At 38.8% G+C, this 24,905-nt stretch overlaps 1 protein-coding gene across 8 annotated transcripts in view; it reads left to right on the forward strand.

The window, feature by feature from the left end:
* The window catches only part of LOC136883163 (1-phosphatidylinositol 4,5-bisphosphate phosphodiesterase), a 219,185-nt gene that overhangs the window by 169,031 nt on the left and 25,249 nt on the right, over positions 1-24,905 (forward strand). For 7 of the 8 annotated variants that reach the window (XM_068229634.1, XM_068229637.1, XM_068229635.1 and 4 more), the window contains 5 exons: positions 728-887; positions 5,372-5,529; positions 18,350-18,556; positions 20,855-21,019; positions 22,041-22,245. In XM_068229634.1, the coding sequence (XP_068085735.1) occupies positions 728-887; positions 5,372-5,529; positions 18,350-18,556; positions 20,855-21,019; positions 22,041-22,245 (895 nt within the window). The remainder of the gene's footprint in view (positions 1-727; positions 888-5,371; positions 5,530-18,349; positions 18,557-20,854; positions 21,020-22,040; positions 22,246-24,905) is intronic. The other variant, XM_068229632.1, reaches the window with a different exon arrangement.

The following is a 24,905-nucleotide window of genomic DNA, read 5'->3' on the forward strand; positions in this document are numbered from 1 at the left end:
ACGGCATGTGGAATGGCTCCACTTACTGACAAAATGCGGGAGACTTGTCTGAGATCGTAAGGTCACGTATTGTGTGGCACTGGTACCTCAGTTGCGAAGGTGGCACTAGATTTGAACCCTGAGGGCCATCGACCATGGAGGCAGACGAGGAAGAGATGGCTTCCCATTGTACTTAAAATGAAAGATTTAGAGATCAGTCATTTGTCCAGTAGCACTATATGGGCCGTAATGCTGGCCAGTCACAAAAAGACATGAACAATATCTCCATATCATGGGAGGACGTGTGCTTAGTAGGCATACAAGGATCAAAAGCAATGGAAAGCGGCATGGAAAAAAAGGGGGGGGGGGGCAGACCCTGCAATTGTGCGAGATAAACGACAGGGAGAAGAAGAGGGTGGGGATAACTTGAGGCACAATTTCATTTTTTATTCAAAACTTAATAAAGTAAGTTTCAATGTTCATTCCTGTATTCATTATCAGTCTTATACATGCAGCTAGACATAGAAATTAATATAATTTAAAATAACTTTCTAAATATCAAATAAAAAGGTAAAAGCCTTTATAGGTTTCCAAATTACCTTGCATGTGTGTATTGACATTCCTACAGTGTATTTCCATTTTTCTGAACTTGTGAGAGAAGGAGTCTTTTAAGGAGTCTTTTAACGGCAAATTTCAGCTGCCATCCAAGAGTTGTGTGAATAGCAAATGATGTTACATTTTGACTCAGCAGATTCCAACTGATGAAATTACAATCCCCACCTCCCCGGAGGATGAAGAGGTTCCACTGATTCAGCATACTGGATCTACCACTCACGTACACCCACTGTTGTCTTCCATCGTGAACTACGCACAGCCTGTCAAGTTTCCGGGGTTTGACACCGCAGAGCGTAAGTATCTTAAAGAATATCAAACACATATGTTCTTGTAAAACTATGATCTGATTTTTTAAACATTGTTATTATTATTTATTTACCATAAATCCTGTAGAGTTTATGGATGGTCTGGTGAAAAAAAGGGTGAGCCCCATTTTATTAGCTGCCTCACAGACCCACTAAGCTAATATTTTAAAAAAATTCATTATTCACATATTTACTCTCCTACAGAAATTCACTCCCTATCATGTACACACAGAGATTGATGACATTTTTTTTATGTGTACTATAAAACTATGGTGAGGCAAGACTTTTATTTTAGTCAGTACTCCATTCCAGGATTATAAGGTGCGGCTGTAGTAACCAGATTGGTAGGAGGTAGTACAGACAAATGGAGGGACAAGGTTAATGCCTCTGTGGAGAGGGCGAAAAGATAGGGAAAGACGAAGATAAGGGTCAAGGTTAATGGAACCTGTGAGGGATTTTCAAAGGAAGATCAAGTCACTTCTTTTGACAACACGTAGTTTCTATTGAGGGGAGATTAGCCGAATGAAGATAGGAGCGTATTCTGTGCGGTATTCTCTGAAACTTATTGAAATTTATGACTGTGGTGGGACTCCAGGCAGGAAAATCATTGGTTAATATGGATCTCACCATACTGAGACACGCTGTTCATAGGGCCCTTGAAATGAAGCCTTTTAGATTCCTGCTAAAAAATCCCATAATTTTCACCACTTTTTACAGGATTTGTTGTGCTGTTCTGTTCTATTCAAGAGAATATTTCACACTGTGGTGAATGTAACCCTCCCCTTGGAGCTGACTATATGCTTCTACCCATCTATACATACTTTTGTAGTGTTGTCAGGTCTACAAATAAAAAATTGGTAGATTGTACGTAAAAATTTTGGGAGTTTTAATGAAAATTTTGGTAGTTTCTCGAGCACTGAAATGTTATAATGCAATAGTCATTTGAAGTTATTATGAGAAAAATATACAATTTCACTCACCGGCACTCTCTGGATACTCTATTCTTCTTTTTCTCCCCACTCTTCCTGTAGATGAAGTTATTCAACAGGCGTAGAAACTGTCGTCACAGGATACAGATTTTGTATTCTATATGCGGGTCGGTGATTTTCCTTCGAATGATGCAGTCAAGCGTGAGTTTTGAGTTCAATAAGAGGGGAGAGATTACGTAATTCGAGCCTAAAATAATGCGGGGAACTACCTAACGAGTGATGTTATCAATAAAACATCACGCAGTGAGACGAGAAAAGAGTTTTTCGGCACAAATATATTATGTACCATTAATCATTATTATTCATTTCCCTTAAATATGGATCAGAAGAAATTTGGGGGGATTTTGTTTTTTTTTGTTTTTTTGTTTTTGGGTTTTTTGGTGTGTTGCCAAAAAGATCAGGAGATCTCAAATTTTGGGAGACCTGGCAACACTGCTTTTGTACAGTTGTTGCTATTTTGCTTTACGTCACACCGACACAGATATGTCTTATGGCGACGATGAGATAGGAAAGGCCTAGGAATTGGAAGGAAGCGGCCGTGACCTTCCCCGGCATTTGCCTGGTGTGAAAATGGGAAACCACGGAAAACCATCTTCAGGGCTGCCGACAGGGGGGCTCGAACCCACTATCTCCCGATTACTGGATACTGGCCGCACTTAAGTGACTCCAGCTATCGAGCTCGGTACTGCTTTTGTACAAACAAATAAGAAAAACACTTAAGTAAATTATTGAAATCAACAGAAATGGAAAAAAAAAAAGAAGAAAAACCGACGTGAAACAAAATTGAGGTAATATAACCCAGATACTTTTGGCAAAGTGACCAGCAATTAAATAAGCAAGTAACTGAAAATTTCCATGATCTAACGTACACTCCCATAATGCAATGACTAGGGTTTGGAAGTTTATGACCTAAAGAAGTACAAAATATGCAAGCAAATATGCCCTAAAATTGAGCTAAATATGACATAAGAAAGGTGAAATATAATTTAAACATTTTAGGGATAGGTAGCAAGTGTTACTAACATTAAACATGGCAAAAAGTGATTAGCGATAACACACCAGACATATTTAATCATACAAAGTGACAGAGCTGCAGTAGGTAAATTAAAACTCTATAGATTCATTCAGTATCATAGCCCTTAGGTGCAGTTCTCACTCTATTTTCCTAAAAACAATTTTTTTAAATGAAGTATTAGCATGCTTTTTGGTATCTGTTGATGTACGTTTGTACAGCATGTCTTTCTTGGAATCATGTCTTCTGAACCTGCTACCTATCACCTTCTAGAAAGGAAAAGAAAGTACATCTACTACAGTATTTTGAAATCATGTGTTTGAATTCGATGCAGATAACATGTACCTTGTTAAAAACAACATCTCAATATGAACAAAAATATAAAATTGCTTTAAATAGGTCGGGCTGAGACTGGCTCAGACGGTTGAGGCGCTGGCCTGGGCAGGTTCGATCCTGGCCCAGTCTGGTGGTATTTGAAGCTGCTCAAATACATTAGTCTCATGTCGGTAGATTTACAGGCACGTAAAAGAACTCCTGCGGGACTAAATTCTGGCACCTTGGCGTCTCCGAAGGCCGTAAAAGTAGTTAGTGGGACGTAAAAGCTCCATGGCTAAATGGTTAGTGTGCTGGCCTTTGGTCCAGTGGGTCCCAAGGGCTAGGTATGTATGCCATCTTTCATCGTTAGGTATGATCAATGGTAGGGCCCCACCCTCAAAGAGACGCAGGTCACCTATACGGTGTCAACTCTAGATCATTCAATGTGAAGTAAACAGTATTGGTCTTATGGGCTTGCAAGGAGCAAACATACCCCGTTTTAGACACCCAAAATTCCTTGTGATTTAGGAATATTATAATGTAATTATATTTATTATAAATGAAAGAAAAAGGATCAGGCAGTTTTTGCTCATGCGTTATTAAAATAACTACTGAAGCTTTTCTGTTTCATAAACACATTTGCAGTGAGGAAGCACAAAACAGCCATCGCTTTGTTGACTTCCGTCCTTTACTCTGTGAATCCTGGCAGCTTATTACTGTTGTACAGAAGTTATCTATTTATGTGTTGTGTATGTTCTTTTTTTTTATAGTGGCTTTACGTCGCACCGACACAGATAGGTCTTATAGCAATGATGGGATAGGAAAGGCCTAGGAGATGGAAGGAAGCAGTCATGGCCTTAGTTAAGGTACAGCCCCAGCATTTGCCTGGTGTGAAAATGGGAAACCATGGAAAACCACCTTCAGGGCTGCCAACAGTGGGATTCAAACCAACTATCTCCCTTGTGTATGTTCATTTGTCTTTATATCAGTGCATACTTGTCTTGTGTTGAGTGAGTGTTTAGTTACTAATTCTTTCTTTAACATTAATACAGTGATTTGGGGAGATAGTAGGTTCGAAGCCTACTGTCGGCTGTACCTTAATTAAGACCACGGCCGCTTCTTTCCCACTCCTAGCCCTTTCCTGTCCCATCGTCGCCATAAGACCTATCTGTGTCGGTGCGACGTAAAGCAAGTAGCAAAAAAAAAAAAAAAAAATACAGTGATTTATTTACTTTATGGATGAAGCTGAGGAAGAAACAAAAATAAACTGCTTAATTTGCAGCGTATTCTCTCCCCTCGTGTATCTTAACTTACTCAGTTTTCCGAATTTATGTTCTGCTGTTTTTCCATTATGCTGTAAGCATTAAAATGACCCCCTAACCTCTTATCCCCACCCCACTCCCATCCGACTCGTTGGCTGAATGGTCAGCGTACTGGCCTTCGGTTCAGAGGGTCCCGGGTTCGATTCCCGGCCGGGTCGGGGATTTTAACCTTAATTGGTTAATTCCAATGGCCCGGGGGCTGGGTGTTTGTGCTGTCCCCAACATCCCTGCAACTCACACACCACATATAACACTATCCTCCACCACAATAACACGCAGTTACCTACAAATGGCAGATGCCGCCCACCCTCATCGGAGGGTCTGCCTTACAAGGGCTGCACTCGGCTAGAAATAGCCACACGAAATTATATATACCCCACCCCCCACCCCCCACCCCACCACCAATCGCCTAGATTTCATATATATAACTGTCACCTTAGTTTCTTTTATCTTGAACTCGAATATTGAGTTTCACAAATTTACCTGCCATTGTTTTCCCATGATGCTGTTAAGCAGAGCCTTTCAATATGGCAACCCTGTTGTCCTAAGAGCAATACTGTCTTCCTAGCATGGAATGATCTATAGAAAGACCTACACCAGGCCTCTTTGGAGGCCACATGACATCGTTAAGTCACTAACAGTAATGGTAGGCAGTCATTACATGGCCTATGGCCCTGTTGGATGCATCGTGACTCCCAGAAATGTTTGTCCAAACCACGGTTAGTGCACTATATGTTCATTATATTGGTGACATTATCATCCCCATCACAGCTATTGTTGTTATACATATATTATCATCATTAATTAATATGCTGCCCTTTTTCTTTTTTCCAGAAAGAAATATTCATCATAATTTGTCATCGTTTGCTGAGAACACTGGGCTAAACTATCTCAAGACAGAGGCCATCAATTTTGTCAACTATAACAAGAGACAGATGAGTCGCATCTACCCTAAAGGAGCTCGGGTCGATTCCTCCAACTATCTGCCTCAGGTACTGTAAAGGATTCTCATTACCAGAGTAAAAATTTCTTGGTGATGGTGGTGGTTTCTTTTTGCTAGTCTTTTAACGTTGCAGTTTTGATAGGTTTTGGTAACAATGTGACATGAAATGGCTAGAAATAGGGAGGAAGTGGGCTTGGCCTTAATTAAGCTTCAGCTCCAGCATTTGCATGGTGTAGAAATAGGAGACCATCTTCAGGGTTTGAATTCAATGTCTCCCTGAAATCACCAATCACCTTGTCCGTTTGCTTTTGTCTGTTTTGTTTTTTAAATCTTCTATTGTAATTTGTAGTTCCCTCATATCTTCCTTGATTTATGTAATTCATCTAATGATTCTCTTACCGTTCCATAATTTTTATGTAATTCTCCTTATGATCCTGTTTTCTGGTGTCCTGAATAGATGTCCAAAGAATGAGATTTGTTTCTTCCTGATTCTGCTCATTACTGGTTCAATTTCCTTGTAGACTGTTTTGTTAGAAGCTACTCTCAGTTGACCATTTTCTTGATGTTTCTATGTTTTAATTCTTCTTTCAATATTTAATATTCTGTCCATTTCTGCAGAGTTAGTTATTTCGAAAATGGTGTCACTTGTGCATGTTATTTCTGGTTGTGTAACTGTTTTATAGTGTTTTAATTTTGTGGCTATTAAGAGGACTTTTTTATTGTATGTGTTCTATTGTGCTCTGGTCAGTTTATTTATCATATAATGCCATATCTGCTTTTTGCTGAGGTTACAGTATATGTTATCACTTCTCCTAAATATTTAAATTTGTTAATGATTTTGATTTCCTGTTCTTCTGTTGTGATTTTATTTACAGGTGATGGATCAATTAACATGATTTCTGTCTTTTCAAAGGGTATTCTGAGGCTAATTTTCTACACTATTTTCTGTAGTGATTTAATTTGTTGTCGGGCTTCCTGTACATTGTTGGACTGGAGAGTAAAGTTATCAGCAAATTATTATTAGCCAGCCCTGCAGTGTAGGGGTAGCATGCCTGCCTCTTACCTGGAGGCCCTGGGTTCAATTTCCGGCCAGGTCAGTTATTTTTACCTGGATCTGAGGGCTGGTTCGAGGTCCACTCAGTCTACGTGATTACAATTGAGGAGCTATCCGATGGTGAGATGGCACCCCCGGTGTAGAGAGCCAAGAATAATGGCCATGAGGATTCGTTGTGCTGACTACGCGACACCTTGTAATCTGGAGGCTTTTGGGCTGAACAACGGGATCCTTCGGAGCTGTTGTGACATGGGTTCTTATTATCATCATCATCATCATCATCATCATCATCACTAGAGCCCGGAAGTTAGGCATTTATTTTTGGTTAAAATAGGCAGGCAAAAAGGAACTTGAAATACTGAAAATAGGCATTTATTAGGAGTGAAAGCAAAGAGGAATCTCACTCATTATTAATGAACATATGTATTTTAAATACTCATTCATTTCTTTATTATCAATTTATCACATAATTAGTGTACTTACTCTTGTTCTCCTCGGTTACATGCAACAACAAGGTGCATTTTCAAAGTATCAACTCTCATAGACACTTGTCAGAAAGAATGTTTTTCATCATGGAAAAAGAACATTCTACTTCCACTGAAGTGATTGGCGCAAATTTGAAACAAGCTATTTCGGAAGGACACATGCCAGTTAAAACAGAATTTTCACCTTTCAGAACATCAAGAATGTTTTTCATTTTCTCAATGTCCACATTAGCACTCAGAACCTGTTTACAATTTTCACTAACACTGCTTCCTGTTTCTCCTGGTGCTTGCAGCACCTTCGAAGATCACCATAGATGATACCAGCGAATCATCTCTTTTCTCCAACTTCAAGATTGCTTCCGGTATCACACTATAATGTGCTGTTATAAATGCCAGATCATTGCTAAGCTCTTCATGGTCCAACAACTTTTTTACCTCACGAACTGAAGCAACTTCGTCTACTGATACGGCATGAAGTACCTCATGTATCTTGTCCAAATTGTTGCTGTAATATATGACTGCTGAGATCTAGGTTCCCCATCTCGTGAGAACTGGCTGTGGAGGTAAAGGGAGTTCTGGTGCCACGTCCTCGAAAACCCAGATTCGGGAGGGTGATTTTAGGAAGATTTTCTTGGTATTTGAAACTAACTTATCCACGTGAGGATACAAACATCTTATCTCTTCAGCAATTCTGTGCAGTTCATGGGCTAGGCATGTGAGGTGGAGAATTTTAGGAAAGAGAATTTTCAAGGCTGTAGCTGCTTTTTTCATGTAAGGTGCCGCATCTGTGACAAAAAGTAGGACATCATCATGCCGTATTCCATCCGGCCAGAGTAACATTAATGAATTTGTGAACAACTGTGCCACTGTGAAACCAATTCCTCTCTCCATCTCTTCTGTCGTCGAAAGAAATACTGATGATAGGTCAGTTTGCTTTGCTTCCATAGTTCCAATGATGACGTTGGCCATGTAACGTCCCATTGCATCCGTAGTTTCATCAGTGGGGATCCAGATCTTCTTTTCTGCAACTCTGCTTCGAATCCTCTGCAGGGCCTCTTCAAAGGAGATATTCAAATATGTTTTTCTTAATGTGGATTCCGATGGAACTTCTTCTTTAGTGTACTTCTGCAGAAATGTCCTGAGGGATTGATTTTTCCAGTTTCCAGAACAGAATTCCGGAGTCCAAGAAAGCTTTACATAGAACCAGGGAAAACTGAGATTGCCTGCTGGATGTTGTAACTGCTGTTGATATTAAATTGATCTTAGGGCCAACAATATTTTACGTAGACTTATGTTTCATTGTTGCAAAATGTTGAGTTATAAAGTACTTTTTTTCGTGATTAATAGATTTTTCTCAGATTTTGCAAAAGAGTATAACTCCATCAGTAGAAAGTGTATCCGAACCAAATTCGCGAACATAGCTATGTAATTTACCACACAACGATGAAAATTTCGGAATGATAAATAAGACAGCGCGAACACCAGAGTTGCCTTTAACAAGTTCAACAGTAGACTAACAGCTTCTTTTATGTTTGACCTGTTAGACAGAAGTGATTTCCTCCCTTCCTCTGCATTATCTTATCATTTCAAAATCGGGAATACCGGGTAATTACGCTTTGTCACAGCAAAAGGGGCGTGAGAAAGGAGAAGAGACGTACTTCTCTCAGCCTCTCTCTTTCCTGGTATTCATTATGCTTGTGCATTCCTTTCACTAATGAAGGTTCTGCTATTTACAGAGGTTAAATGAATGGGTTAACCCTAGAACTGCCAAAGGTCGCGCTTGCGACTTATAATAATAATGTCGTGTGACTATTTCTAACCAAGTGCAGCCCTTGTAAGGCAGACCCTCCGATGAGGGTGGGCAGCATCTGCCATGAGTAGGTAACTGCGTGTTATTGTGGTGGAGGATAGTGTTATGTGTTGTGTGTGAGTTGCAGGGATGTTGGGGACAGCACAAACACCCAGCCCCCGAGCCATTGGAATTAACCAATGAAGGTTAAAATCCCCGACCCGGCCGGGAATCGAACCCGAGACCCTCTGAACCGAAGCCCAGTACGCTGACCATTCAGTCAACGAGTCGGACGCTTGCAACTTAATAGTATGTCACTACAATGCCAACGTCGCACACGCGACGCATAGTACATGCATTCGCTTAATCAGTCATAACATCGTTTATCTTTCACTTACGCTATTTTAATAAGTCATTGAAGAGGAAGCTTCAAGTCTTCCATCACACATTCCTTATTAGCCGGAAAAGACTCAGTCAAGGTCAGGGTAGGTATAAAATGAGCTACTATTTCATCATCCCCCTGTGATCTCAGTTGCTATGTAACTTCGCGCTTGCTCGCTGTTTCAGTTAGTTTCTGTGAATATATTTCATTATCTTTCAACAGATAGAGTTTATTCTTAAATTGTTTCTTTTGAAGTGTAAACTTTCATCATGCATGATGAGCTAAGTGATTCAAGTCATATTCACAATGTTCTTGAAATGATTTGGATGCTTCCTCTTCGAGCGATATATTTTCTTTACGTGATGATTTTTCTGAGAGTGGAGAAGAATTTATTCCAGAATCTGAAGTTGAAAGTGATTCCGATGAAGAGAGCAGGCCAGCCGACGTTTCAATGAATGATACTGTTTCTGTAACACCAAAGAGCTGCAGGGTTTATCCACCTGAAGCGGAGTTCAATGTTTCCGAGAAGTTCCACGTAAGGGATCCTGGCATTAGGATCTGTCCGCCCCGAAACAGTACACCTATTATGTATTTCTACTTGTTCTTTACGGATTTGATTCAGAAGCTCTTGGTGAAAGAAAGTAATGACTATGTGGCGAAAAAAAGCTAAAAGACATTGTTGAGAAATGAAGGCCTTTTCTCGTATGCAAACCTGGTTTGATGTAATTGTCTCCAAAATGAAAAAGTAAATTGTCATTCTAATAAATATAGGGTGCGCAGTGAATATTTTTATAAATTGCAGCATTTCTAGAGGCCTATGAGGCATGGCAGGAAAAGAAAACTCTCCGAGAATGACTCCCAGTAGTGCTCGGCGGCTGACGGAACTGTGTGCAGCCCGGAAATTGTTATTCTTTTGTGATTTTATTTCTGTATTTACTTTTAGGAACTTAACATTTTTAAAAATTAGAAGAAATTTTGCATGTTTTATGTACAGTGATTTTTTTAAATGAGTGGTTATTTAGTACTAATGGTAAACTTGAAAATATAAAAAACTTTTTTTTTTTTAGTTTTTCCAAATTTTTTATCACCTGATATGCACCAGATAAGCTAGTGAATGATCTAATACTTATATAAGCATCTTAAATAAAGCTTTCTGAGTAATATGGTGTGCTGGATGCCTAACATTTCTGTATCTAAACATGCTTAAATTTGTTAAAAACATAAATGTGTAATACATGCGAAAATGGCCTGGCATTTAGGGAAGAACACTTGGCACTTCTAGAGTTAAGAAAATAAGCTTTCAAATGCCTGAAAACAAATAAACGATTTACAGGGAACAATATTCTAAATAGATATTTGTGAAGGCAATATGTAATTTAATTTGTGCAACTTTTTTTTCGATGTATGGACATTCATTATGTGCTTTTTAAAATGTGTAAATCGCAGAAAAAAAAATTGCATAATGATCAAAAAAGGCAAAAAAGGGCTTTAAATCTTAAAATAGGCAACGGAAGCCAAAATAGGCAAAAAAGGCAAAATAAAAATTGTCTCTACACTTCCTACATGCACAAAAACATATTTATCTCTATCTGATTCTTCAATATATCTAGTTAGATAAAAAAGGCAGTTTGCCTAACTTCCGGGCTCTAATTATCACATTTAAAATATTTATGTTCCCAACTCATCTCTAATAAATAGGTTCACAAAGTTATTGTTTTAAGAGGAAGTACAAGTTGGCAACCTTCCTCTATTAACACTAATCCAAGGGGAAAGAATAGAAGGGATCCGACACTTTGAAAAATGAAGGTATCAGTCAAAGAAAGACAAGGGCAACGAAGGGTGTGAAAATGAAAGACTCCCTAGGCCTGGAATGCTGTAATACCGTCGGGCTTGGAAAAGAACAAGAGTTGACCAAAGTAGGTTGTATAGGGCAGATGAAAGGGAGGAGCTTGGCACAAGAATGTGGAAGCAATGCCAGAACTCAGCTAAGGGTCCCGTGGTCGTCTCTTGTGACAGGCAGGGGATACCGTAGACATATTATTCTGGCTCTACCCACAAGGGGACCATATTTGCTTCATATTACAGTATGAGGAGCAATGTAATAAGGAGGCACTAAATAACAGAACAATGTTAACACTCGATGACTAATTCCATCATACAGAATCAGCCTACATAAGTAGGAGATGAAAATTCAAATATAAAACTAGACATTTTGCGTGTTACCCCCAGAGTAAAACATATTTTAGAAAACAGCTCTTCAAATTTGCTTGCTTCTGCTCTTTACCATCCGACCTGACCATTCAAGAAACAAGGACTGGCTTCATAAGAAATGGTGTTGCCAACACTGATTATTCCTCATCACTTTTATACTCTCAAAGCTGAGGGGGATGTGATAGTGAGTGACATTGTTGCTGGCTTCTCACCAAATCAACCAACACTCGTGGAATTCTTGAAGTGAAATGTCATGTCATGTGCCTGTAGTTTGGATATCATACATAACTGGAGGTCCCATGACTGTTATGCAGAGGTATAATCTGTTCTATTTTTCTTGTTCAGAGTGAAACTAGTAAGAACCGTGTTCTAGTCTATACTATAAACATTATATGAATCTGTGTTCAAAACATGCATAAGGATAAATGATAGGCCATTATGAGGAAGTAACGCAGATGTATGCAACATGGCAATATTTAATGCTATTTATAATGTCCTTGTTTAAATGTGTGTAGGCCCTATGGTGCTTTTGAGGCATCCTGTGCCATACACTCTAGTAACTTATGAGGGCCAAATGTGCATTTAAAACAACTAAAGCGAGTTCTCGAAATAATCAATACTTACTATTTCTTTTTTTTTTTTTTTTTTTTTTTTTTTTTTTTTTTTTTTATGGAGGGGAATAAGCTTGAGTGATCTAATTACTGATTGGTTCTCTGCCAATTAGTCTTTTGTACTTATCCATGAGTCTTTTGCTCTCCCAATGTGGGTAGCCAGGTTTACTCTGTTTCACCATTTGATTGAGAGTAAACATGTTCTGGGGACTGGGTTCCCTTGGCCATTAAGGTAAGCTGAATTTTGGTATCATTGAGTGTTTAACTTCAGTTTTACTATGTATTAACTTATTTTATTTCTTCTTCGTTCATTTTGGCTGACTATGAACCATGTTAATTCAAATTCATCTTCATCTATTTCAGGACTTTAATCCTCGTCCAATTCTCCTTCATCCTTTCAGTCTGCAATCTCCTCCTTTCTTCTGTTCATGGCACTTGGGTACGGGATCTACCTTTTTCTTGAAACCTCTTTGTGGCTTTGATCCTGGACTTGTAAGCATCCCTGTTGCTGATTTCTATTATTTGTATTCCCTCTTCTTCCAGGTCCTTCTTCACCTCCTGATACCACCGCACTGTAATTTTCCTGATCTCAAAAAACCTTATTATCTGATTGGTCAGTCTTCCCGGGTTTATTCTGCAGATATGTCCGAAGAACATGGCTCTCCTCTTCCAGATGGTATCAGAGATCTTTTCCATCTTGAGATATAATTCTTGGTTTCCTTTCTTTCTGTTCTTTTGGGTCCCAGTATCTTCCTCAGAATCTTTCTCACCACCATTTCCAACTTCCTGACAAATCCTGTTTTTATCAGGTTCAAACATTCAGTTGCATATAAAACCTCTGAGCAGATCACTGTCTGTAGTGTCTGAGTTTTGCATTGATAGAGATATCATCTTGTAGGTGTTCATAGTTACTTTATATGCCAAGTTCATCTTGTTGATTCTTGATAAGTGTGCCTCTCTTTCTGACAGGTTACTGTTGTTGTTGTTGTTTTTGTTGTTCTTGCAAGTGAGAAAGCCGGCCCCGTGGTGTAGGGGTAGCATACCTGCCTCTTACCCGGAGGCCCCAGGTTCGATTCCCAGCCAGGTCAGGGATTTTTACCTGGACCTGAGGGCTGGTTCGAGGTCCACTCAGCCGACGTGATTAGAATTGAGGAGCTATCTGACGGTGAGATGGCGGCCCCGGTCGAGAAAGCCAAGAATAATGGCTGAGAGGATTCGTCGTGGTGACCACACGACACCTCATAATCTGCAGGCCTTTGGGCTGAGCAGCGGTCGCTTGGTAGGCCAAGGCCCTTCAAGGGCTGTAGTACCATGGGGTTTGGTTTGGTTTGGTTTTGCAAATGAGAAAGTAGTAATGGAAATGTGCAGAGAACTTCTAGGTAGTTGGAGACAACTGGAATACTTATCCCACACTTGTCTAGACAGCTGCTGGATAACAAGACTAATGCAGTTGGAACAGTACGTTCATGCCTAAGAAATTTGGTGACACAAGACTGAGAAGGGGAGAGCTTACATTTTTATCCAGTAATGGTAATTTAGCAGTGAAATGGGCAGACAAGAAGGCAGTTCATATGCTTTCTACAGTTCATGATAGGCCAGATTTTGTTGAGGTGAAAAGGCATGATGGTAGAAAGAAGCTAATATCCAATCTTATCACTGACTACAATTGTGGAATAGGTGGGGTAGATTCTCACTATCAGTGGCTAGCAACATTCCTGTTGATGAGGAAATACGTAAAAGGATACAAGAAACTGTACTATTATATGTTGGATATGGCCCTATTGAATGCTAGTGTTATTCATTACCTTCTCAATGCTGGTAGGAATTAAAAATTTCCATCAAGGAAATGCAAAGTCTTCACTGGCCGTGGGTTGTGGAAGGAATCGTCTTTTGAATGCCATAAATGCAAGGTGGCCCTACATGTGGAGAACTGTTTTATGGTATTTCATACAGCTAAGAACTTATCAAAGTAAACTTGAGAACAGGGTACCCATTTTCTGTTGTTATTTTGTTGTAAATATAAGTGTTTCAATCCACTGTATAAAGGTGCTGGAATTTCATTTTATGGTATTCTAAGTCACATATTTATTCCAACAAATGGTACTAGAATGGGTTAACTTTTATTTTTTTCACTGACTGATTTAGCATGGGGAATAGCTCCTTATATGAATTGGAATTACATTCCAAATTAGGGTCAAAACTATGATCGTGTTCATACTGAATCATGAGCTCACGGTGGTCATGCTATTTGCTATTGTTGTATGTTGTAAATTCCCTTGAAATTATATCTTACATTTTATGTCCTCATTGGGAGTTGTTCGTTCTTCCGCCCTTATGGCGTTTCAATTTTCTGTTTGTTGTGGTATCATGAGGAATCACAATCCATGGAGAGGAAATTTACTGTAAGATTGCTGATAATATTATTTTATCTGAGTCTGCAGAAGATCAAAAAGATAAGGAGGAATTTTTGAATGGTATGGAGAAGGAGTAGGAGACAAAAATAGATAAATCCGAAACAACAGTGATGGAGTGCAGTCAAATGAAGTCAGGTGGTACAGGAAATGTAAAGTCTTAAAGGAAGTAGATGAATATTGAATAACTAACGATGGCAGAAGTAAGGAGGAAGGCCTTTCTTAAGAAAAGAAGTTTGCTCACTTTGAACATTGATATAGGAATAAGAAAGATGTTTCTGAAGACTTTCACCTGGAGTGTGGCATTGTATGGAAGTGAAATGTGGACAATAACTAGCTCAGAAAGAGAATAGAAGCTTTCGAAATGTGGTGTTACAGAAGAATGCTGAAAGTCAGATGGGTAGATCGAATCACGAATAAAGAGATACTGAATCGAATTGGTGAGAGGAGAATGATTTGGAAAAATTTGATGAGAAGAAGAGAAAGAATGATAGGACACCCAGAACTTGTTCAGTTAGGTTTTGAGGGAAGTGTAGGCGGTAAAAACGCCAGAGGTAGACCAAGGAATGAATAGACAAAGCGATTAGACCAGATGTAGAATGTAGAAGTTACATAGAAATGAAAAGATTAGCACAGGGTAGGGTGGCATGGAGGGCTGCATCAAACTATACTCTGCGCTGCTTTACTTCTAAATTGACGTTTTGGCCGATTTTGGCTCTGTCTGGTGGTTATGTTCTGAAACATAGACATCCAACCAATCCCAAGCTGCCATTCATATCAACTTATATAGGCAGAGTGCGATCTAAAAAACCTAGTCGCCAACTCTCATACAGTATTTACATTCACCACGTGGTTAACCTGCCCCGTTCAGCATGTCTGGTATTCGGTACGGTTCACAATCTTTTGCATTTTTCTTCAGTAATTAGTGTTTTTCATATTAGTCTTTATCTCTGTACTATACAGTACAGCATAGTTTACACTTTAGCATACTCTAAGTTAGTACAATACAGGTTTAATAGCTGTAGTTTTATTTACATCTGTGTATTGGTAGTGTACTTGGTTCGTGTGTGTTTAGCATGTCTCAGTGTAGTTTGGGAAGGACAAGTGGCAAGAAACCGAGCTCGATAGGTGCAGTCGCTTAAGTGCGGCCAGTATCCAGTATTCGGGAGATAGTAGGTTCGAACCCCACTGTCGGCAGCCCTGAAAATGGTTTTCCGTGGTTTCCCATTTTCACACCAGGCTGTACCTTAATTAAGGCCACGGCCGCTTCCTTCCCACTCCCAGCCCTTCCCTGTCCCATCGTCGCCATAAGACCTATCTGTGTCAGTGCGACGTAAAGCAACTAGAAAAAAAAAAAAAAAAAAAAAGTGGCAAGAAAGTGACTCTGAGATCAGAGGAGTGTTTCCTTTGTAGCCCATAACCTCCTTCCAGTGTCAACCATTAGCGGTGATTGATGTGTTATTTCCTCGTTCTCAATAATGTATTCTCTTTTTAGTGTCGGATGTTGTTAGTAGGTGTAGTTTTTATGAAGTTGTTTTCAATCCTGATTCATTAGATTTCTGAGTACGTTATTACATTTTACGAGGGATGTTTACTGCAGTCGTATTGTATCAGCTGTTCTTGTGGCAGAAGTGCGCTGGCAACAGAGGTAAGGCTCTTTTGTTTTGCAAAACATCAATTTAGAAGTAAAGCCATGCGGAGAATAGTCTGAACCGATGACTCAAACAACAACATGGGGTCATGTTATTCGTAGGAGCACAGTCATGGTACTAGTGCGTACGAGAATTTCAAGCTGTTTATTTCTTTGCACCCTGTTGTATGTCTCCCCAGTTTTATCTTTCATTTAATTAATGTTGTTTTCTAAAATACCAGTGTCTCAATCTCGCAAGTTTTTTATATAAAGTTTCGTGATAGGCGCCCACATCCTTATTAATTGTTCTTTCTATTTCTCTTCCTTTTCCTGACACACTATTAATATGTGACACACTATTAATATGAGATATTGGTTCATTTTACATGGTAAATAATAGAAACACTTCCTCTGCATGAATTTTGACTTTCCACCATTCAAAAATCTTAATTTCTCTCCTGGATTTGAAGCTGCAGTCTTGGGATCTCAAGACTGACACTTTACCACTGATTCAAGAGGAAACTGTTGCACTAGTTAATTACTAGGGTGCGGATTTTTATGTAATTACATTTTATTTTTTTATTTTTTTGCGTAAGTTTTAACGCAAGTTACGAAGTTCATTATTCCTATTGTGCATCCCCAGGTGTAAAAACTGAATCTTATTTCACATAAAAACACATATTTTCACATTTTTAAATGTAAATACATATTTTAAGAAAATCTATAATAAGCACATAAATCGGCAATATTTGTTGATCAATAAAATTTAAAATGCTTCTGTGTTATAAAACAATGCTCATATTTTCATTTTACAATTACGGTATTGTTTTTAACAGTGTATTTAATACAATGTATCTGAATGTTTCGGCTATTTATGGACTTCCCTCCATAAGTTCTAAAACTTGCTGGTCGCTGGCTACGTCGTTACATTTAGACAGCGATTTGATTTGCTGCACAAGATGTTTCTTTGCATGATGTCATTCCAACTCTTTATGAGTCAGCCCTCTCGGGTTTTGTTTATAGAATATCAGCGAAAGGCAATCACGGAGAGATAAGGTGACGTAATTCCGTTACGACATGGGAGGTGGATAAATTAGTGTCTAATGGCAAGAAAGTCTTCGTGAAAGCACCCTCAAGAATCGATCTCTTTAAAGAGAAAAACCCGCATCTTGCGCTTCCTCCTCTGCCTATTGTTACGCGGTAGGGTACCTGGCTTAGCGCTGTGGTATACTACGCAGACAATTTCGAAAGTTTTGCATCCGTTGTGAAGGTACTAGATAAAAACGATGCGTCGTCAATTGATATTCTTCAAGAGATACTAAATGACAGCTCTTTGAAAAATGATTTGGCGTTTATATCTGCCAATCTAAGCTTCTTGTGTAAAACTATAGACATACTTGAAAAATCCACTAACCTGTTGTCCGAAACAGTGAAGGAAGTGCGCGCTGTTGAAAATAAATTAGATTCACTCCCGGCTTCGCAGGTACAGAGACTGTTAAAGGTCAAATATCAAAATTTGTTCAGGAAAAACAGAGGATTTCAAACAATGTGCCAAATTTCTAATGTATTAGAAGGTGCTCATGTTGGCGAAATTGATGGCGTTATTGTTGGTGACATTCCGCTCTTTAACTAAGCTCGTCTGACTTCCTGTGATGTGGAGCGATCGTTTTCGCAGTATAAGACGTTCTTTAGAGATAATCGGCATGCATTTGTGATGGACAATTTGGAGATGACCTTTGTTGTTCACTGCAATTCTGAGACTACTTCTAGCAACTAATATTCCAGCGTGTGATGGGTGAGTACGAACTGGTACTATTTTTTCAAAGATGATAGGTTGGTTGCTTTTGCCATATTTAAACAAAACATTACCTTTAAAAATTTAACAATTCATAATATCTACTCTGGCATATCAAAAATGAATATACCATACAGCCCGTTTCCATACACAGACATCATTTTGCCTTAAGGAGCACGTTTGGTAGCACCATATTCTAATACAAAACATTATACTTACTTACTTCTTGAGCGCGACTAGTTATGTGATATTTAAACGAAAATAATGTCTATTTTTTATCACATATTTTAAAGTTTTTCAGCACATAAAAAATAAATATTTTTCACATTTTTACCACATAAAAATCCGCTCCCTATTAATTACATATTTCTGATGAAAATGAAAACTACTAAGTGTAGCTATTTATGGTGTTAATGGTGCATCTCAAATTTCAGACATATTTATTAGGATAGCCATTACATGGTTGAAACTGCTATACTGAATTATCTTTCTGTTGTTCAGATATTTTGGAATGCGGGTTGCCAGATGGTGTCCCTCAATTTCCAGACACCAGATCTTCCTATGCAGCTTAACCAAGGAAAATTTGAGTACAATGGTAACTGCGGCTATCTTCTTAAACCAGACGTTATGAGGCGAAGAGATCGTAACTTTGATCCTTGCACAGAATCTCCAGTGGATGGGGTGATAGCGGCTCAGTGCGAAGTTAAAGTAAGTATTATACAGTCATTTATGTAGCTGCAAAACAGCACAAAACCATCCTGTAATCACGTCAAGAAGATGATGATTTCTTCTTCTTCTTCTTCTTCTTTGTTCGTATCGGCCTGCTGAGGACCATGTTATTTCAGTTGTCTTCTCTGGGCTTTGATCTTTGCTCAGTGCTCCTTCATTGATGATTTATATTATTATTATAGACATGATAATAAGCTTTTGGGCTTTTGCTGTGTCAAGAAAACAAGGTGAAATACTTTACGTTTTGCAGAGAACTTAAATTCAAACCTTCATGATTAGAGAAATCTCCCTCGTGAACAAACAAGATTTTCTTCTGAAGGCAGAGAGCAAGTTCTCTGCAAAACGTAAAGAGAAGATTTCTCATATTGGTCAAAATAAAAACTTGTGTTATTGGTCAATATATGTGAAGGGAGGATAACCCTGCACTTTTGATTGGAGGTAATTTCCTTTCTTCTGCCTCACGAGCGTACCTGCCATGAGGCATGTGTTTGTGTGTCTTCTTACTGATCTGGTTCTTGTAGAGGGCGGATGTGGTTCGTGACCTGTCCCACTCCACATGGGGTAAGCCTTCGCTTCTTTTTGGGACTTAGTTTTTTGTTAGTATTGCTAAAGTAACATTAATTAATTTCAAATGTGCAGGCATTTTCCCACTGAGGTCTATTGGCCAAGTTTTATTGTCGACAGGGTAATTTTTCAATTACCTCTATCCTAATTGTGATAAGGATAGTGTCTTTTCTAGCCTTTTATATAAACTGTAAAACTAACCTACCTCATGACACTGCCTCCATACTTGTGTTTCAACTTTGCACTATTTTGTGAAGTATGTGACTTCGTTATTTTATTTATCAGGTTCTTGGTGATCTAAACTAAACGTTTCGAACATTTTAAAGTATCTTTTCTTTAATAGGTAAGGGGATTTGCCCTCCATTTTAAGGTAGAGCTGTTAGAACCAAAATGTTATTCTCCACTCATGTGGATATAAAGCACGGTTTATTTGTTTGGTAAAACTTAAATAATCTTTTATTTTATGTCATTCAGTTCCGATTTTCCTTAAATGTTGTTTTTGTTTTGATTTTTTAACTATATTTTTATACAATAAACAGGACTCTTAAGAAGATTGTTTTTCTTTCTGAAGTTTCGGCCATTGAATTCTTCATTCCACCGCCTCGTATGGTTCCTGCCATTACCCGCATCCTGACCTTAGATGTTATTGTTTTCTAACCTCATTTAAATTTGATTTTTTAACATTTCTAAATTTTACCACATGGTCTTTAATTTCCTATTTTGTGTAATGGACTTAATTAACCGTTACAGATACTAACCTAGGGGAGCATGATCTAGTGGACGTCCAGCTAAAAGATGGATTAAGACCGAACAGGCTACCCGGCCTAATACTTGATTGGCAGATGATGCTGATGATTATTGTTCAGTTTCCCCTTTCCAGTTCCAACCAGACAGGGGCATTAAGAGCACCTTGCCACTCTATCCAATCACCTTTGCCTGCTCCTCAATTGTATACTAATCAAAGTTCCTTCTTATTACTGTATGTGGTTCACCGAGCAAGAGGCTTTGCGGTTTGGGTCCTGTAGCTATCAGCTTGCATTCAGGAGATAGTGGATTCGAACCACACTGTCAGCAGCTCTAAAGATGGTTTTCCATGGTTTCCCATTTTCACACTAGGCAGATACTGGGACTGCACCTTAAGGTCACTTCCTTCCCACTCCTAGCCCTTTCCTATCCCATCCTCACCATTAAGACTTATGTGTGTCAGTTTGATTAAAACAAATTGAAAAAAAGAAGAAGTGTATGTTCCTTACAATGACAGCAAAGAAGGGCACTGCTCTGTCTAACTGGTTAATATTGGAGGGAAGGGGGGGACTTTTGTCCAAATCAGAGAGCAATAGTTCAAGGGAGGTTGAATAATCGGGAAGAAAAAGAGGCAAAATGCAATGTTATCAGAAATTTCTTTGAAACTGTTGTGAGTCCCTAGTAATTCTCTGGTTTTCTACCCGGAAGGGCTTCCAATACTGAGTTAACTATCCAGATCTCAATCCTGTCATTACTAAACCTATAATATTGTATTATAGGAAAATTTTCTTCTCTTGTTAATTTACTATTTAGTGCTTGACAATAATGTATTTTAGTCTACCATTTGCCACCGAGGTAGACACCTCATTTGCAAATAAAGATTTTGATTTGATTTGATTTTACTACACTGATGATTGAAGAACTGCTTACTCTGTTTCATTATAAAATGATACATTTGACGCATTCCAGGTGATATCTGGCCAGTTCTTGACGGACAGAGCTGTTGGTACGTACGTTGAAGTAGATATGTACGGGCTGCCGACAGACATCATTCGCAAAGAATTCCGCACACGTACAGTTCCTTGCAATGGCCTAAATCCAGTCTACAATGAAGATCCATTCTTGTTTCGAAAAGTAAGTAGTATTATCTTATTTCTATTGAACACTTGCCAACCTCTCAATGTTGGAAAACTCATCATCTATGATAATATATCATTTGAATTTCATGATCTTGATTGTTAACCTCTTAGCATAAAAGCCTGAGTACTCAGGCTTTTATATATTTATATAAAATAAAAACCCGAGTATACTTGGGAATGTCACTCACTTATCGGTACCTAATTTAAAGCCTGAATATACTTGTTTCTTGTTGTTTTTCAGTATTTCTGCCAGATATTTATAAAATTATTACTTCAGGTTCCTATTTTTGCCAAAAGATGTCTCTGAATCAACCGTAATGGATGTCGATGACTCAGGCAGCTCGATTTGCGGGCTTTCCATATTTATTACTATCTAAGTGTTCTGCGTCTGTTAGGTGAAAATGAAAAGTAAAGAAGGGTTTGACAATGAGTTTAGTGAGTCTGATAGTTCTGTGTGCATGATGCTAGAGGGAAGAAGGCACAGAGGGAGTCCAGGTACATGTGTAAGGAGTGCGATGTAGCACTGTGTATTGATCCTTGTTTTAGGGCATTTCACACTGCCACAAACATATGAACAATGTCTTCCTTTACAGTACTGAGTGTCATGTTATCTTACTTGCCATCTGTTTAGTGCTGTGCTATTTATTTTATATGTAAGTTAAAGACGAACCCATAAAAATATCACGAGTATACTCTGGATTTTAAAACAAGAACTTTTCAGCGGCTTATATTTCATTGTTAAGTTTGCGAAATTTACTTTTGTTGTTACCACTGTCACTGTTTTTCAATAAAGAGTCCATTTTAACAATAAAAAATTAGGCAAAAAAGAATCACAATTTTGTAAATAATTGCTATGTTAAGAGGTTAATAAAATACTGGAGAAATGAGATCCACATGAGAGGCAGGAGGATGTTAAAGAAGAAATGTGATTCGGGAGTTCCCTGTACTTGCAATAAAAAATGAAATCTGGTCCTTCTTGAGAATCGTTATATGGTCTAATTGATACTGATGTTCAGGTGGTGCTTCCTGACCTGGCAGTTCTTAGGTTTGCGGTATATGAGGAGAGCGGAAAGCTGCTCGGTCAGCGAATCCTACCTCTGGATGGTCTGCAAGCTGGTTACCGTCACATTCCTCTTCGATCTGAGGACAGCCTTCCTTTACCATTCGCCATGCTGTTTTGCTGCATTAAACTCCAGATCTACGTACCTGAAATTCTGGAAGGTAACACAGTCAGCTACAATATTCAGTTGTTACTAGGGTTGTCAGTCCACAATTTTTTAAAGCTTTGTTAATCTCTCTGGGCATATTTATGTCTGGTTTCTGTTAAGTGCTCTCCCTCCAGGCAAATATAAAATTTATCCACGTAACACACTTTTCATTTTCCAATTTTTATAACAAAAATCTAGTGTTCATCTATCATGCAAGAGTAAATATGTAATGAAAAAATTGACATATTAAAATACACTACATCTTGGGTGTGAATTAATTGATAACATCCATAGCAGTATTGCAAACCAATAGCATCTACAGTGAGTTTCTCTCGTTGGTTGGCTAGCAGTCACGCCCGGCTTATCTGCCTCCCGTGGACTCATTACTTCCCGTTACACAGCGCAGCGACAGCACGAGAATGCCCGCACTTTGCAGTTCAGGTCCGTGCGTAGACGGTGTATTAAATGTTGATCTGTCGCTCCAGCTGTTCTCGAGTTGTGAAGTGTTACTTCGGGGTATAATTCTCATAATACCTCCACATGTGTACACGACAGAGAAAAGGGTTATCTTCGAGAATTGTGTGAAAACAAGCGTCTTGCAGGGAAGTCGTTAGGCGATTTGTTACACAATTTCCAGGTGTATATCCTCCACGTAGAGAGACCATGCAGAAGCTCTTAACCAAATTGAGAGGAACTGGTTCTTTACTCGAAAGGAAGCAAAGTATTAAAATTGCGTGTACTTAATGAGGAAAAAGTAAATGAAATCACAGAAAGATTAGAACATATACCTACAAAACCTCTAAGATGACTTAGACAAGAAACCAGTGTTTCGAAGAGCTCAACATGGCGGGCTACAAAAATGTTAAAACTGAAACCACACAAGGTGTGAATCGGAGTTTCCTGAGACGATGCCCCAAATGTATAGATGCAGGAGGAGAAAATTTCCAACATGTCCTGTCATAAGGTACAAGCTTATTTTCTTAATTCTTCATTACTAAATTTCTTAATTCTTATTTAATTTTAATTGTTATCTCATGTCATGACTTATAAACTGAGTGAAGTGCTGTTCTTGTTGCTATGCCGCGGAGCGGGGAGTGATGAGTCAAAGGGAGGCAGATAAGCTGGGTGCACCTGCCGGCCAACTCACTGTACAAACAACACATTGATGGTCTCTCTACAAACAAATGATTGATAACTGGCATCAGCTGTTTAACTTACCGTATTTCACGGCATAATCGTCGCCACCGCGTAAGCGTCGCATCCTTTATTTTCAATACAAAAGTCGGACTTTAAACCTTTAATTACATAATCGTCGCACGTCCAAATTTTGTTCACTAATCTGGTTAAAAGGTAAATGGAACTGCAACGTAAGTTGCACATGAATGCGCAATTTAAATACGTGTATGGTTTATGGACAATTTGGCAACACAGTCCCGTTTGCGACATGTTGCACAACGTATAAATAAATAATACCGGTATATGTACGACGCATGGCTTACCGGTAGACTATCGGCAGTTTGACAACGTGGTCGCGAGACAGTGTACTATTTATTCACCACCTACATATTATGAGTTCCCATTTGAAATACGTAAGGCTGTAAGTTATCGCTTATCGGCAACGTCGCCAGGAAATACCGGCTAGGTAGGTTGAATGGACCTCGAACCAGCCCTCAGATACAGGTAAAATTCCCTGACCCGGCCGTGAATTGAACCCGAGGCCTCCGTGTAAGAGGCAAGCACGCTACCCCTACACCATGGGGCCAGCTCCTGTGTTATTGCACACGAAGTGAAATCCAAGACGATAACGCAGATTTCCACGGAATTATTCAGCCGAATTATTTACGATGTCTCAGTTGTCATCGCTAGACTCTTATCTTACTACTACGTCATAAGTGTCCGGGCATGGGATGAAAACTTTTATCCAAGCAGTCAAGATAATTATTATCCAATGCTATTAAAGTTTTATTTTATAAACTCGTCAGTAATGTAATGTAAAATCATCAATAACTGGGAAGAAATATTAACCTAATTACCGTATGTTTAAAAGAAATTGAAAAAAATGAATGTTTGTTACTGACGTCTCGGAATACAGTCAACTATACAGTAGATTTACACCGCGCTAGCTAGAGCTCCGGTTTGCGAGCTTTGCGCAAGCGCAGTAGTGTTAAAAATTAAATAATTGAAAAGGAGGTTCAACCTATTCAATACTTAAAAGAAAGAAATGCAGTAATCACATTCCTATTTAAATGGGACCGGTTTCGACCTTAGTCCAGGTCATCATCAGCCGTAAAAACATGTACAATGTTTATGAATATTGGAGGTCAGTTTCACACTCTGATAGGCACAAAGACACGACACCACATTCTGTCATGCACAAAGTCACAACAATATCAAATAATATACGAAGGTCAAAAATAACTTGAAGTCGCAGACGAATAGATTTGTAGTAGAAAGCCGCCAGCTCCTGGTGATCAGCGCGGCACATTCAAGGTCATGCGCTGCGGTCGAACGCCAAAGTAGAGTGGAGAATGTTTTGAAGGTCCAGAATTTGTCACGGTTGCAGGAAGTTAAGAACGTATATAAAAATATACGATGCAAATCAGTATTTAATTTTTAACATCAATAATTTCAATACGGAACAATGAAATTTTTATCTTTAAGCGCAGTAGTGTG

Source organism: Anabrus simplex, chromosome 11 (assembly GCF_040414725.1).
Source record: "Anabrus simplex isolate iqAnaSimp1 chromosome 11, ASM4041472v1, whole genome shotgun sequence".
Classification (NCBI taxonomy): domain Eukaryota; kingdom Metazoa; phylum Arthropoda; class Insecta; order Orthoptera; family Tettigoniidae; genus Anabrus; species Anabrus simplex.